This window comes from Ceratosolen solmsi, unplaced genomic scaffold (assembly GCF_000503995.2).
Source record: "Ceratosolen solmsi marchali unplaced genomic scaffold, CerSol_1.0 scaffold7, whole genome shotgun sequence".
NCBI lineage: Eukaryota > Metazoa > Arthropoda > Insecta > Hymenoptera > Agaonidae > Ceratosolen > Ceratosolen solmsi.
Window position 1 is genome coordinate 3418163 of NW_011948413.1, and position 17500 is coordinate 3435662.

General features: G+C 23.1%; 1 protein-coding gene across 1 annotated transcript; it reads left to right on the forward strand.

Annotated features, from left to right (window-relative positions):
• The first annotated feature begins 13245 nt into the window (after positions 1-13245).
• Positions 13246-16431, forward strand: LOC105367277 (ornithine decarboxylase-like). Its single transcript, XM_011505931.1, has 4 exons — positions 13246-13667; positions 14137-14213; positions 14337-14509; positions 15921-16431. Exons 1-4 carry the CDS (start codon positions 13472-13474, stop codon positions 16399-16401), a joined length of 927 nt encoding a protein of 308 aa, XP_011504233.1. The 5' UTR covers positions 13246-13471; the 3' UTR covers positions 16402-16431.
• Positions 16432-17500: the final 1069 nt, after the last annotated feature.

The following is a 17500-nucleotide window of genomic DNA, read 5'->3' on the forward strand; positions in this document are numbered from 1 at the left end:
GCAAATACTTACATGCATTTGTTGTATATATATTCATCAGTATTTAATATAAAAATTACATTAATGTTGTAAATATAATAATAATAATAGATAATCAGTATAAAAATATTTTTAATTTCAAATGAATATTGACATTTTGATTCGTGCGATATAAAATTAAGTATCAGATATAAAATAATCATAATAAATTAATCAAAATAAAATAAAAATAACAAATATTCTAAAATAAAAATAAAACAATAAATGACAATAAATCATGAAGAGGTAGAAAAGATACTTTTTTATTTGATTCTAATTCTATAAAGATTATATTTTGTTATAAATAAACTTCAATTTTTAGAATTTTTAATTAACAAAAATAAAATATCAATGAGAATTTACAAATTCTTTTCTATCCTTTTGTTGTTATTTCGAAATAAAATTTACAACTTGTATGTATAAAATATGTGTAATAAGGAAATTCAATGATTCATGATGATACTCATGATGTATTAATATTCTAATACTTTCATCGTCTAGATACACGTATTTTACGATTGATAATACAATTTGTTTTTATCATAGCAGGGGAATTTTTTATATCTTGTACAGTAAAAATTTACATGAAATGCCAAAAAGATAATTCCTTTACATAAATATTTGATACAAAATCAAACAATTTAAAGTGTTCAAACAATGTCAAATGTATAAAGGTTTGTGTCTTTCTGGTATATACACCATCCTAATATTTATCATCTTTTTATTCTTGTTCATTTCATAATTGTCATTTTTAAAAACAATTTATAGTTTTTATAAAAATTTTTAATAGTTCTAGTAATCCAATGCAAATTTATATGGAACCTCTCTCCACTATTTATAATCTATTTTTACATTCTGCTTCGTCCCTTACTGTCAATAAATTTCTAATTAATTCTGAAAATGTTATACGTTTTCACGGTTAATCTGTAAAATAAATTGCACGGTAAAATCCAAATTTTCAATCTAAATATGTCCTTTTTTAACAACGCTTTAAACACAAATAAGTAATGAAATCATGTAAGTGGAAACAATTGTTAGTAACAACAATCATCTGCAACTATCTATTTGCTTACGTGTTTAACTTTGTTACGTTATTTTAAAACAACAAATACAAGCAAGTGGGTAAAAACGAGATGCTCTTATACACTTTAGCTTTAAAAGTTGCCTTTCTCGCTATTTCACGCTAATAAAATATCTTATTGTAATACTTCATTGGGATATGGAAGACAGCGCACTCAAGTGAATTTTTTCTTGTAACGCATCACTAAACAGGTTTACTCTATGAAGATTAGGAATGCCCTCGTTCTATTAGGTTTGTCGGATACAAATTTATCATCATTTAAGTTTATCTTTATAATTTTTATTATTCTATTATTCGTAATTTTACTTTAATTACAAATGAATTAACAGTTTCCATTAGATTACAGTAATTTACAGAGTCTTAACGTATAATAAATTTTTATGAAGTGATATATGAATTTCAATTTATGAAATTGGATTGCTTGTTACTTCTTTGAACAAGTGACTAGAATTATGTGGTTATGTATTAATAATAGCAAGACTTAAATTAATGCATCGACTATTGAAATGACAAAATAGACGTTAGGATTATGATCAAAATATAACCTATAATTTAAAAATTTCAAATTTCCTTTTCTCGTCACATTTATTGTAGGAATAAATCCTATTACGAAATGTTTAATACTTTTAAAAATATATTTACATTATTGAACAATACAAAATTATAATTTTAACTGTACAAGTGTTTGCAATAATTATAAACATTTTTTATGCATAAATAATTCAATTTAAATTATAAAAATTCAATATAAATAATTTTTTTGACATTTCTTAATTTAGTTATTAATAGCACGATATTTAACCATCTATAAATGAATTTTTTAAATTAAATTAATTAAATGAATTAATAGCTACATTATCAATCCAATTACGAGTAAACTGAATTAATTTTATAGAATTATAAAATTTAAATATTACATGGTAACAACAGTTTATATATATATATATATATATATATATTTAAAAAGAAATATTAGAATTTAAAAATTTATTAATTAAATAATAATTTATTACTATGTTATACAATGCGATATAAATATTATTTTTATATTATATTGTGATTCATTCATCCCTTTACTATTAGAAATAATATTAACACATTTTACTCAACAAATTATATAAAATTATTTTTAAAGTAAATCATTGAAGTAAATTATTGTTTTGATAGGAATAATAATATAATTTTCTGATTATTTCGTATATGAATACAAAGTATTTTATTGTAATAAAGATATAGTGCCATGAACAGCAATAAGTAATTCTATGATTTTTGAAGATAATATAAGTAAAATGTTTAAGAATGACAAAATGGAAATTATAGATCATTCTTTTACCGATCAAATTAAATGTGATCCAGAATGGCAAAAGAATTACTTTCAACATAAATATATAGAAACCATTGAAATTACAAGACAGTACTACATAAATATTGAGAATAGTAACTTAACATTTGACTTTTATGCATATAAATAAATATTATTTGAAAGTATAACATAGTAAAGTAATATGCAAATGGAAATGAAAAAATTATTTTATATAACACATTTATTATTTACTTGTGAAGGATATGTTTGATTTCAGTATATGTTATCTTTTAACTATAAATTGCAGTATGATTTCTGTGCAAGCCATTTTTTATAAATAATGTTAAATTCGGCTAAAATTATCTAGTATATTTTATTTCAATCTACGAAATTTTTAAATTAATAATATTAAGCTAAAAGTTAATTATTTAACTAATATAAAAATATTTATATATTTAAATATTTTAGATCAAATTTTATCATGTTACGAATTACGCATTAATGATAAATGAAGTATTATATATTAAAATATTTTTTAAATTAAAAAATGTATTATGAATACTTTTAATAAATAATGAAAGAATTCTAATTTCTTAGCACTAGTAAATTATAAAATATAGGTTGCACAAAGGAGATAAATGATAAATAATAGATGATAAATCATAATAGATTTGTTACACTTGCACTTATTATTAGCATATTCGTTGATCTAATTATTAAATTTTCATTACTATTTTTCTCATCTTTCCAAATTTAAGAAAATAACTTATATCTCGAAAGAAGAGGCATCTAATTCTAACTTTCACATTAATCAAATTCACTTCACCAATTCAATTTATAAAATTTCAAACATATTTTAAACGGTAGGTTACTCTAGATTACAAACAACAATAAACCGAATAAATTTAAAAAACTTTAAATAATCATATTAATTTACTTCCTCCATTATTTTTAAATTAACCATCAAAATTATTATATACAAAAATGAAATATACTAAAATTATTTATTTATTAATGTAAATAAAGGTATAATGTTATAATATGACTTTACACACAATGTATTTGGTCCAGTCATTAAAAGGTTTGGCATTTCCGTCCGAGTCGCTATTGTTTTTTCTTTTTATGCGTAATAGACAAAATCGCACGTGGGCATATCTATTCGACCGCGTTTGCTTGTTACGTAGGCAGAGATAATGAATTTACCTTTGCATACGACTATTCTGCATTCAAATGTCATGTCTATACTAAGAGCACATTCGTCTTAAAATATTAAGAATCCACAATCCATTGACAAATTAATCGATCACTTATGATTAATTTATATTTCTCATAAATGAAAAATAAATGATTAATTATACCATTTAAACCTTCGATAATACCAGCCGCAGAATACTTTACGTTCACTTATTAAAAATTCAAATATAAAGATGTCGTACTGTATGTGAAATTACATATTATATCTTATCTACAGTATTTAAGTAAATAAAAAAAAATTTTTAACGTAATTTTGAAATTATACTATTTTAAAAACTCATTTCTTAATTATTAAAAAACAACACGTAAATATCTATAGTTGAAACATACATTTTATAATTAAAATCTATAATTTGGAAATGAAAAATTTAATTTCATTCATCATCGCTAAAATAATTTAGTATAATCTTCTGTACTATATTTTCAATTTAACAAATAATTTAATTGTTGTAGGAATATAATAGGACCCAACATCATACTGTAGTCATAAAAATTTCCAGAGATATTGAAAATATAATAAACTCTTGGTATTCCTCTCATTTTATAAAATTTTTATTAAGAATACTCTTTTCATAATCAATTTTTTTATAATAAAATTTACTTCCTACTTTATATTTACATAATCACAGTTTCATTTATTACTCTCAAAATTTATGATTTAAGATCCCTTTTTTTTATTTTTTATTCGAGAAAACACTTTTTCAATACTATTTTATCCACCCTATATATGAATATAATGCTATACTATATTTAAAATAACTTATATAATCTTTATAATTCTTTTATCTTATATTTTTTCCATAATGACTGAACTGACCGTCTAAACTCCAAATTTTATTTCATAAAACTGAAAATTCCTCACAAGCCACAAAATTATTAATATAATTCCTAATGCTTATGGGAAATCCGAATATCTTCAAAAACTTTCTAAAAAAAAATAAATTGTTTTAAATTTTATAAAAGTAAAAATGAGAATGAATGTATGCGAAATCGAAATAAAAAAAATGTCCAAAATTTAGTGTCATACTAAGTATATGTTTATGATTAATTACTTGGAAATATATTTCTTATATTTAGAATATAATATAGAATTTACGAACAAAATATTAGTTCCTGATAATATATTCTATTAATCTTCAGTGACAGAATAAAATTTTCCATAATTAATGGTGGCAAAAATATAATCAATAAATATTTATATTTAAATAGTTATACATTACAAATAAGAAGAATCTTTTATGAGAAATTTTTTTATATCTTATATGATTTTACAATTCATTACGCTAAATATTTTTTTTTAATTTACTAGCAATATAATGAATAAAAAACTAATATAAATAATATTTTGTAAGTATTTGGTAACAAGCCATAAATACTTTCAAAAGCTATAATGACTTTCTTGATCTTGGATTAAAAATACGTAAACAAATAAGGAATGACGCAGCATCACGTTTTCATTGTAAACAACAATTTAAGAATAAGTTATTATAATTTTATCATACACATATATTTACCTGCTATTGAATTTATATATAATTCACATTATAAAATTAAATAGAATACATTCGATCGACTTTGTATTAAAATTAATTTTAATTGAATTTAAAATAAATATATAATATCAAATTATTGATAGATTGATTGTTTGCGATTTTTATCATTTATTAAGTTAGATATTAATATAACAAAATTACTCCTTTAAAATAAAATCATTAATAAAAAAACAAAAATAAAAAATAAATGTTGCTTCCTGAAATGATCTTGATCGGTTGTATGTGTATATTAGACAAATTGAATTATTAACGCAATAAACCAATCATATATGCAAAAACATATTCCCTTTAATCTGCATGTCACACAATATCGACCATCCAATTATTCGTCAATTAATGCATGGCTAATTTGAAGTACAATCTGCTCTCAAAGGATAAACTATGGAGAATATAAGAACTGCAATTGATTCAATTTAATTGTAATACCTTTATTTATATATTTATTTATATATATATATATATATATATATATATATATATATATATATATATTATTTATATATATATATATATATATATATATATATATATATATATAAATAGATTCGACATTATAATATATGTTTTTGTAACTACTAATTTTTATCAACTTTTTTTATCAACTTCCAATAAGATATGTAAAAACAATGGAATTATTATATTTTACATATCATATAATATTTAACGATAACTTGAAATAGTTTAAATAAGCGATATAAAAGTAGAGAAATCATTAAACAAACAACAGAAATTCTTATAAAATAAATTTTCAATAATACTAAAATTATTTACATTGAAGGATTACATGAAACAAGAAACTTGTAATTAAATTCAAATTTTGCTCCATATCAAAATTATTTAGTAAAAAAAATTCATAAAGTTAAAATAGAGTTACACATTTTTGTCCTTACATTTTCTTTGTGCTATTTGATTCCATTATTTTTAGAAATCTGTGTATGCCTATGTATATCTGCGATTTTATAATCAATTGGGTATTGAAATAATGGTATATCATCTTTTATTTACAAGTCATGTCCAGCTTATTTTTTCTTACAAATTATATTCATGAATTTCATTAAAATTCAATATATAAAACAATTTTAAGTTACATAGATAAACGCTAGTAAATAACACTCTCAATGCAGGTACTTAATCAATTAATTGATTGGCCGAAATATTGTCGATTGTCTAAATAATTCTAGTTGCATTGCATATTTTTTTATTTATCCGCTAGAACTAGTAACATTGAATTTGAAATTGTTAACGATTCACAATATTCGAAGGCTGTATCAATTATGTGTACTAAATAATTAACTTTACAGAATTTTATACATTCTCTTAAAATTTTTTATTTGCACTTTACTAAATATGAATTCTAATCTATTATTGATTCTAATATTCCTCGAAAATTATTTATTATATTTATTTTATGTAATACATTGTATACATAAGCCAAAACATTGTAAATTAGAATTTAATAATAATATATAATAAAATTGAAAATCATATAAATTAATATAAATTCTAAGAATTTTAAAAATTCGATAAAATATTTATTCTAAAAGTAAGACATATCTAATTTGTCAGAATTATATATTTGTGATGCATTTGCAAAGCACATATTGTCATATTATACCTTTTGGGAGGGCTTTTATAAGCTGTGCAATAAAGTATCGTATTTGTTATTTAAAGGTATTTATCATTTTTATTAAATAAAAATCTTATATTTTTAACAAAACGGTTTTATTATAAATAAATAATTGATTAAAAATAAGATTGAAAATATTTTCAAAATTTATTAAAAAATTATTTTATAATGGTATTTCATTAAACATCTTTGAAATATATATTATATTATATTATATTTTGTAATAGCATTTGTAATAATATATCCGTAATTTTCATATACTAATGATCAATGTGTATTTAAACATAAAATTTGATTGAAAAGAAATTCATACAATTATATAAAAATATATAATAATTAGATAATCATTATAAAATATGATATTATTAGTATTGTTTAATATTATTTTTATTTTAATTTAGGATTTACTAGTGAATTTTTTTTTACGTTATCGTCGTTATTTAAATTCCAACTTACACAAATGTATGATAAATAATATATATTTATATATCTTTTCAGTAATATGAAAATGTTCAGTTGATAAATCTAAATATAGTCGAATGGATACTTTAATAAGGTCACTCGAATTAATTGAATTAATATTTTATTTATAATAATGTCTTTAAGGTTATACATTTATGCTTTAATATACCTTGAAGTTTTACATAATTTTCCTACAATCAATTGGCAATTTATAATGGAAAATATACCCTAGCTTATATTAATGAAATAGCAGGGTTCCGTATTACATTGGAAATGTATTAATAATAATAAAATTTAATTATACTAAATATCATTACTATTAATATACATTACTGATTTGAGTAACTAATATAAGTCAAATATGTAAGTATTAAGCATCTAATTATACCTCATATCAGAAAGGAAGAACGCGAATTTCAAATGAAATGTTTACAGCCATTGGTAGCTTAAATGGAAAGGGATCTATATTAAAACGGATGACTGTTTCGTTGACTGAAAACCATACCATCTCTAAGGTACTTATCTTTAAATGATACAGTTCATCGCGCCCACTCCTGTAATAGTAATTGGATTAATTTAATCCTGTTTGAATATCTCCTCTTACTTAGCATTTATTATTCAAGTATTAAAATAATTCGACTGATTTGATTAAATAAAGCAATTCAAATATTAATTGCCTCAATAATTGTAAAATTAAATTCAAAATGCTTATCAATATTGCTCACCATCTTATAAAAACATTGAGCCTCAAACTTTCAGTGCTTCATCTAATCACATTGAAACATCGAATAGATTTCCGTTGGATATCAGTTTCATTTTATATTTTTCACTGAACAATGTTATTTAATTTAATTTGTATACAAGCTTGAAATTACATGATGTATCATGATTTCAAGCGCAGTAATTCAGTCAAATAGTTAATTTTATAATATTATAAGCAAACATACCATAAATGCTATGTTTATTTTATTATTTAAGTACTATTTATAGCAATGCTATATTGTATTTATTCGTTCTTTCTGTTCTTCGTAACTTGGGGTTATTGTCTCTACACGTCGAGTAAATGTGATATTATTATATCTATTTTTTTTCATAGCTTTTGTAATTTTTGTTAATTTCAAACCATATTTCGAGCTTCGCATGTGACTTGAGCTGTTCATGGAGCTTCGATCAATGTATGTATTCTTCCTTGTCATTACATTGTGTCATGACACGACGAAAATCTCTATTATAACTTCATATTTGAAAAATAATTTTGTAAATATTATCTTTTTTACACATTGTTTTTATTTTTTTTATCTTTGATCGTTCCTATATTCCTCTTTAAGTAACAATTGCAAGTTTTAAGCCATACAAAATCAAATGGACAATAATGAATGTACTTACAATATGCAATATAAATAATAATAATAATAATAATAATAATAATAATAATAATAATAATAACAACAACAACAACAACAACAACAACAACAACAACAACAACAACAACAACAACAACAACAACAACAACAACAACAACAACAACAACAACAACAACAACAACAACAACAACAACAACAACAACAACAACAACAACAACAACAACAACAACAACAACAACAACAACAACAACAACAACAACAACAACAACAACAACAACAACAACAACAACAACAACAACAACAACAACAACAACAACAACAACAACAACAACAACAACAACAACAACAACAACAACAACAACAACAACAACAACAACAACAACAACAACAACAACAACAACAACAACAACAACAACAACAACAACAACAACAACAACAACAACAACAACAACAACAACAACAACAACAACAACAACAACAACAACAACAACAACAACAACAACAACAACAACAACAACAACAACAACAACAACAACAACAACAACAACAACAACAACAACAACAACAACAACAACAACAACAACAACAACAACAACAACAACAACAACAACAACAACAACAACAACAACAACAACAACAACAATAATAATAATAATAATAATAATAATAATAATAATAATAATAATAATAATAATAATAATGAAAATAACGACGATAAAATATGAACCACATTTTCAGTGTTTCACTTGGTGATTATATCTGCTCTTGATAGATTTCATTAGTTAGCTCAACTCGTACGTTGATTATTCATGGTAACTGCATACAGTCGAGGTGATAAACTTATAGGTGGTTTTAAGGAAGAAGTAAGAGCGGGAGAACGGGCGCTGAGGTCGCATACGTATCTCTGAACGTTCGGCATCTCATGCTACGACCGGTTAATCGTTGTGAAAGCCGTGAAAGAGAAAAATTGGAATATGCAAATCAGTACCAAGTCTAAGTGAGAAATTCAATTTCTCGAAGGATACGATTATCTAAAGCTGATTTCATAAATGTAAAGTGACTACAGACTTGTAGCCACAATATGAACCGTCGCTGCATATCTGTAATACATATCAGACTTTTGTTACCTAAAAATATGTACTTAAATCAAACCTAATGAATATAACTGATAACTAAATATATTACAAATTCTTCCATAGAATATATTAAATTTGTAAATGGCCTAAGCATTATCAAATTTCATAAAAGTAATTACTAAAAATAAAATAAACTATATGTATTATTTTAATAATTTAAACTGTATCTATTAAGTTAGTCGCTTTAGTATATGAGTTATAAAGTATATATTATATCTATTTTCAAAAAGTTACTTAAATATATTGATTTTTAAAATAAACTGATTTATAATATAATTTAATACTAAAAGAGGCAATATTAGTGTGAATTTCTATAAACAAAATTTAAATACTTAGTTATAGAATTTAACTATTTATATTAAAAATATTTTTTAAATTAATAAACATTGATTTTTCTATGAAAAATTGATGTAAAATCGATCAATTTTATTACATCCGTAATTCATCGTTTTATAATGCTCAACTCCTAACTATGGGCAATTAATTTAAATAAAAATTTTATGAAAACAATTTTGCATTGATAATATTTTTTTATCGATAAAATTTTTTACAGTTACTACTATACCTTTTTTATTCCAAATATTTTTCAAACTTTTTTCAATATTCATGTTCGTCGCCATTTTTAATACTCCATAGCTTTTTAATATACCTTCTTGATTCTATGTTTTTAACACAGTATTTTCTTTCGTGTAATTTATAACAAAATATTTATATAAACTTCAGGTTATATATTTTTACACATATTTAATTTATATTATATAAATTAAAATTTCTAATTTTAAACTCAAAATTATTTATTAAATTTGACAAAAAATCATATTTATATTAACTAAAAATACTTAAGTTTGGTAAATTTAAATATTATTACTATACAATTTTATTAATAATCATAAAAATGCTTAAAAACAATTAAGCAGAAAAATTTTCATTACTTTTAAAAGCATGTAGATTCTATAATAATAACATTCGTAGCTGAATATAATTATTAATAGTTTTAAATGTTATAATAACGTAGAATATATAATTTAATAATAAAGGTATTATATTATTATAAATAATTTTATAATGATTTTCGATAAATAATAATTATAAAACTTGTTATTGATGCTATTTTATATATAACCAGTTAAAGTTATAATCAAATTGTAGTTATAAATAATTGACGAATCGAAATATATTATTATTCAGCTGATTATCATTCAAAAGCTTTTATAATCAATAATTCTATTTTTTATGTTCCCGATGTTTTAAAATCATTTAAGACGCAAAGAAGGAAATATCATATTATTCCGGAATTTTCACAATTTATAAATAATAATATGTTAAATTTAATCAGCTAAATTCAAGTAAATTCTTATGTATAAGCTTATTACAAACAATCAATTTTATAATCTACAATGATTAAATAATATTTGAATTATATGAATTTATCACTTTTAAATTAAATATTTGAAATATTTATGAATTAATCAGTTTTAAAATTATAAATTATTTATACAGAATGTATTATTAATAACTGGTTATTTTAAATATTCATACATTACATATTCGGCTAACTATTATTATATCTACAGTAAATTATTATAACACCTCATTTGCTTAGATTAAAATTATATTATTTAAATTCAAATTATTATATTTAAATATTAACTTAAATTTTATATTATTAATTTAATTAAATCTTTATATTATTAGTAGGATATTATAGTTAAATAGAAAAACATCTAAGAACATGAACATTATTTATGGTTTAATTATAATACGTAATTTTGTTTCTTATGAAATAAGCACATCTAAAGTTTAATCATATTAATCATTAGAAAATTATGATATAACTATTTTTTTTCTTTTTAGAGGAAGTGTCAATATTTATTTTAAAAAGTTTTAAAAACTTTTTTGTTTATAAAATGCGTTATAGACGAACATAAATAATGAGTGCTGAAAATGGCTACTCGTTGATACATTATTTATATGCTCCCTTTTCTTTTCCTTTTCCAACAATAATGTTTTTCATAACATACTTGAAAAAAAAATTTTATTTAAATTATTAAAAAATAATAAATGTTAAGTAAAATTTTACATACTTAATAAGATTGGTTATACATAGTCAAATTTAGTAATAAACAGTTAATTAAATTGCACTATCTGAGCATTTCTAATAATATACGTAATTTCATTTTTCTTGGTTTTTAAATTTGCAAAAATTAAAAATAATAAAAGGAACACTAAATTAAAATTATTCATAGTTAATGGGATATTTAATTCTCAAAATATATTTTAAACGATAAATAATAAATTATTATATTGTAAAAATTAAATGTAAATATGTATAAATATCACAAAGATAATATTTGTGCATCATATTTATGAATAATTCATTGCTGATTATATCATCAAATAACCTCTTTTAAATGAGAAATAGAATATTTTAGATAATGAAAAAATACCATATTGAGAAAACGAAATAATAATTCATTAAAACGAAAAGTAGCATTTCAATATAGAAATTTTATAAATTTTAATGTAAAAAATGAATGCAGTTTAATAAGTAAAATGAAAAATAAACATAAATGTAAATATTAGAATCTATTAATGCGATGACGGTATTTTACAAAATTATGGAAATCAAAATATATGAATTTGTGCAGAAATTACAAATATTTGGAAGAATTATTTAATTCGTAACATCAATTAGTTTATAGTTTAATTTGGAAAACTCAATATTTTGAAATAATAACAATATAATTACAATCAATTTTTATCATTGGATAATGAAAATTGAGTATAGCCAATAAAATACGCAAATCATTTTTATTTCCTCTTTAATTGAAAATTGAATAAATTCAAACAAAAGACTGGTACCTAATAGATCAAAATTGATCGAACCATTTCTGAAACCAGTATTAACGCATCAGATTACGTATACTTTTGATTACATACGTAAGAATCTACACGTGCGTAAGCTCGCACGTGCAACTATTGCTTGAATACATTTGCCCAAAAAACATTCTTTGTTTCTTAAAAAACTGCAAGAATGCATTTGTAAAATTATCCATTAATGGTAATATTTTTTTATAAAGACAAAGGGATTTTTTATTTCGTTGTTTTTGAATATCGAATTTTAACGAAAAAGAACATTGGATTTATAGTAGGTTATATATTGTAATATACATTATTATATTATTAATAATGAATACAACTTTATTTTATAAAATGCACAATATTAATTAATTATAGTTACAATATAGAAACCAGAAGCTGAGATACAATTCTACATGTAATAGCATACACGTGGATTTACCAAATCGTGCGCATTTTCCGCATTGGTATTTGTGGGGAGACAATTTTCCCACGTGGTACAAGCACTTCCATACCTTACTGGATATTGTTAAGTGTGATAGAGATAGAAGTATATTAAGCAATGCGATGGCACGCTATAAAGGCAGATACGTTTCTGATTAAGAGCAAATTGTCCCCCGACCGTGAGCCGACTAATAATAATTCTTTTGTTATTGTTTAATTACTCAGTGCTTTTGTTATTAAACCATAATATTAAACGTATATTTCGATTGCAGTTTTGTTAAAAGAATTCTTAAGAACGGTGACGACGAAAACGACGATCGAAGCATAACGAAGATTAGAAAGGGTTGTAGAAAAATAAGCGAAACCCACCATGGCGCTTTCCCTGTTTCCGCGTAACTACGACGAAGTGCGTGTTTTTGATGACAAGTTAGACGATCTGGAATTTATGAAGAAGCTCATCGATTTTGAGAACCTTGATGATCCCTTTCATTTACTTGATGGAGGAGATCTTATTAAAAAGCACAGAATGTGGGTTGACAAAATTCCAAGAGTCGCCCCTCATTACGGTGTGTAAAATTATATTTTATTTTTATGACTGATGATGATTCAAATTTATTTTTAAATAATTTTTCTATTATTTTGAATATTATCTAATATTTCAGATTAAAATAGTTGAGAGTAATAAGTTTCTTTTATTCAATTCTTTTATTAAATCGATTGATATTAAAATCGTATATAATTGTTATATACAATTGAACGAAATCGATACTAAATATATTAACAACAAATATTGTTAAAATTAAATAATTATTAAATGATTAATATCTTATGTCATTTAAAAAATCAAAAATATTATAATTATAGAATTATATATAAAAAATATTTCCCTCAATTCATATTATTAATTTAATTCGATTTCTTTTTTCAATATATAAACAAACTTCCATTTTGATTAAGCAAATTAAATGTAAAAGCTATCGATATAAGAAAGTTATTGATTAAAATAGGAATAAATAATATAAAATTATTTTTCAGCTGTGAAGAGTAATTCAAGTTCTACTGTTATAAAAACTCTTGCCTCACTAGGTGCAAGTTTCGATTGTTCATCAAAGGTAAAAAAAAACGATTATAAAGCAATTTTATTTTCAAAATGCTTTTTGAAATTTTATTATGGTATGATTATTATTAAATTTACATATAATAACCTCATTCTATTTTATTTAATTATATTACAGCAAGATATCATGCATATAATGGCTTATGGAGTACCAGCTAACCGAATCATTTTTACGAATCCGGTAAAAACTCCTTTGCAAATCAAATACGCTAAGCAAGTTGGTATATCGAAATTATCAGCTGACAATATGTGGGAGTTAAGAAAAATAAAAGAATTATATCCCGAAGCTAAGTAAGTAATAACTATATATTAAATATTCATCATTTGAAGCACATATTGTAGAAATTGTATATACATAGTTATGAACAACTTAATATTACTATATAATCGAATAATTAATTTTAATTTTATGTTTAGTAAATAGGATGAAAAAAATTATTTATCATATTAGTGATAATAATAAAATATTATTACGAAATATAAAAATCAAAGGATGGATCATAATGATGAATTTAATGTACATTGTAAATCATATAAATATTTCAAAATAATTCATAACATAAATCATGTTCTTAATGCTCTAACTCTCGATTGTTAATTAATTACATAAATTTATTTCTTAAAGTAAATTATTCTTAAGATTATTGTACTTGCATATGTTAAAATTATATCGTATAAAACATGCTTAATAAGGCTGCAAATAATAAATCAGAAAGGATAAACGTTTCTTTATATTTCTAGAAAATTATATTTCATGTTCTACACTACTTAAACAAATAACTATAAATATGTGTATTTTAGTTATTTTGAAAGCTTGTGTGTTTTGATGTTTAGTAAACACTTATGGAACCTGTAAAAATTTTTAAGCAAAATTATTAATGTTTTCGATTTACATATTTTGAAATTGGAGTTTTTAAAAATGAAACATAAACTAACATAAAATGAAAACAATAGATCGAATGTATTTATTCTTTTATAATTCTTCGTTTTTATATTATGTTATATATATATATATTTGCAAAAAATTTTGAAAATAAGTAACTAATAATTATTTGAAAATTGTAGAAAAATATTTATTATAATTACGAATCAGTTAATATATTAATTATTTAGCACAAAACAATGAAAAAAGAAAATGAAAATATGAAAATATACTAAATAAAAATTTTTTCAAAAATTCATAGAAATTCATGTAATAATAAATTAATTTAAGACTTATTGGTATAATATTCTAGATAAAAATTTATTTTTTACGAAAGAACTTATGATCTTTTCGCATTGCTAAGTATTAGAAAGAAGCCCGTGAAAAATTTACTTTATTATCATTATACATTAGGGCTCAATAAATAAAATTTATGTTTTTTCAAGCTCCGATAAATGATTATATTCATTTAAAAACAATATTTTTGAACTCCAAAAACCAAAGTCTTAATAAAATTATGCCTTAAACATCAAGTATGAATTTGAAACAAAATTCGTAAAAATTTTTTAATTTGCTGCTTCGATATATACTTGGAGTAATGTTGTTGAAAGTAGACTTGAAATAAATGAGGGATAAACATAAAATATTCATAAAAAGTGTCACAGAGAGCGAAGATTCGAAAAGATCTAACGGCGAATTTAACAATTTCCTTCTTAAAGATTAATTAGTGGACGCCTGTCAATTAATTAACCCATCGTCTCATTTTCTTTCGGCACACAGAGTATTGATTCGCTTTCGCTACGACTTGTCATCATCGAGCAGCAGCCACAGTAGTCGCGCGGTAATAAACACCGACGAGACCATCCGACTGATTCGGGCCTGCCGCGACCTCGGGCTCAATCTCCACGGTTTCAGCTTCCACGCATACAGCCCATCGAGCGAGATGCTCGCCCTTAGCCGAGGCATCGATGCCTGCAAATACCTCATCGACGTGGCCCGCACCGTTGGCTGCCACGATATCCAGCTGATTGACATAGGTGGCGGTATCCCGAGCAGCCTTGATCTCAACCACGACGAAGTCTGGTCATACTTTTCCCGACTCCAGAAATTCTTCGTCTTTAAGGAGCTGCTCTTCGAGTACAAACACTTGATTTTCTGGTTCAACGATTACTATCGCACTAGCTGGAATTACCGAAAGGTCAGCAAGTTCAGGAGGGTCACCACTACTACCTATAAACGCACCTCGACCCTGCCCTGGTGATCAGCTCGGAACCGAGGCGTGGCTGCGTCGAGCCCGACCATGCCGTTACGCACGGATTATCGATTTGGCCGGAAGGAGGGAGATGACCGGGACACTGTATTGCTGTGAAACCTGCGTTTCGCTTAAAATCTTGGGCGACTATTAAAATGCGATTTACTCTCTCTCTCTCTCGACGATCAAATCGTTCTTTATAAAAATCAAATCTCTATAAATTTGAACCTTCATACGCAAAATAAATGATACAACCTGCTTTCTATCTATTTTATTTTTTTATTTTTCTTTTTTTTTCTAACTAAACTGATTTTTTTATATTTGTACTACTTTTAACAATTCTAATTATCTTAACTAATGCTTTATTTAATAGCAAAATGCAAAAAAAAGCTACTATACCAATCTCTAATTATTACAATATATATGATCAAACTTTATTTCAAATTTTTTAAGTTGAAAATCTTATATAATTATTATACTATTATAATTATTATGAAAATTGGAAATATAATTTAATAAAATTTTTAACACCTAATTTGTCAAATAATTATTAAATATATTTATATATTTATATGTCCCTTCCTTTAAATTTATAATAATTACCGAATTAAATAAAAATCCAATAAAATATATTTATTTATGATCAAGTTTTTCATAATGACTGGGCGGTAATAAGCTATTATATATAAAAATATAACAAATTTATATATATATATATTATATAAAAAATTACAACGTTTCAATTTTAACCATATATTATTGTATTCTATATTATATATAGCAACATATTTTCTGCAATACTTTCAGAATTTCAGAAAACTTTATGTTTTCTTTAACGAGAGAAATTATTAAATAAATTGTTTTACCAGATTATTTATCTGTTGACAGGTCGTTAGGATTCAAAATAATCTTATTTTATATATGCATTAATAAGCGATTAATCTATATATACAATTAATCATTTTCAAATAAAATAAATAATTATGATTATTATTACGAATAGGAAAGTTTTAAATTTATCAAATATATTTTGTTCGATTGCATTTTTACTTCTAAACCAATTATGACCAAGGATATTTAGAAAGGTATGTTGAAATTAGTAAGTTAG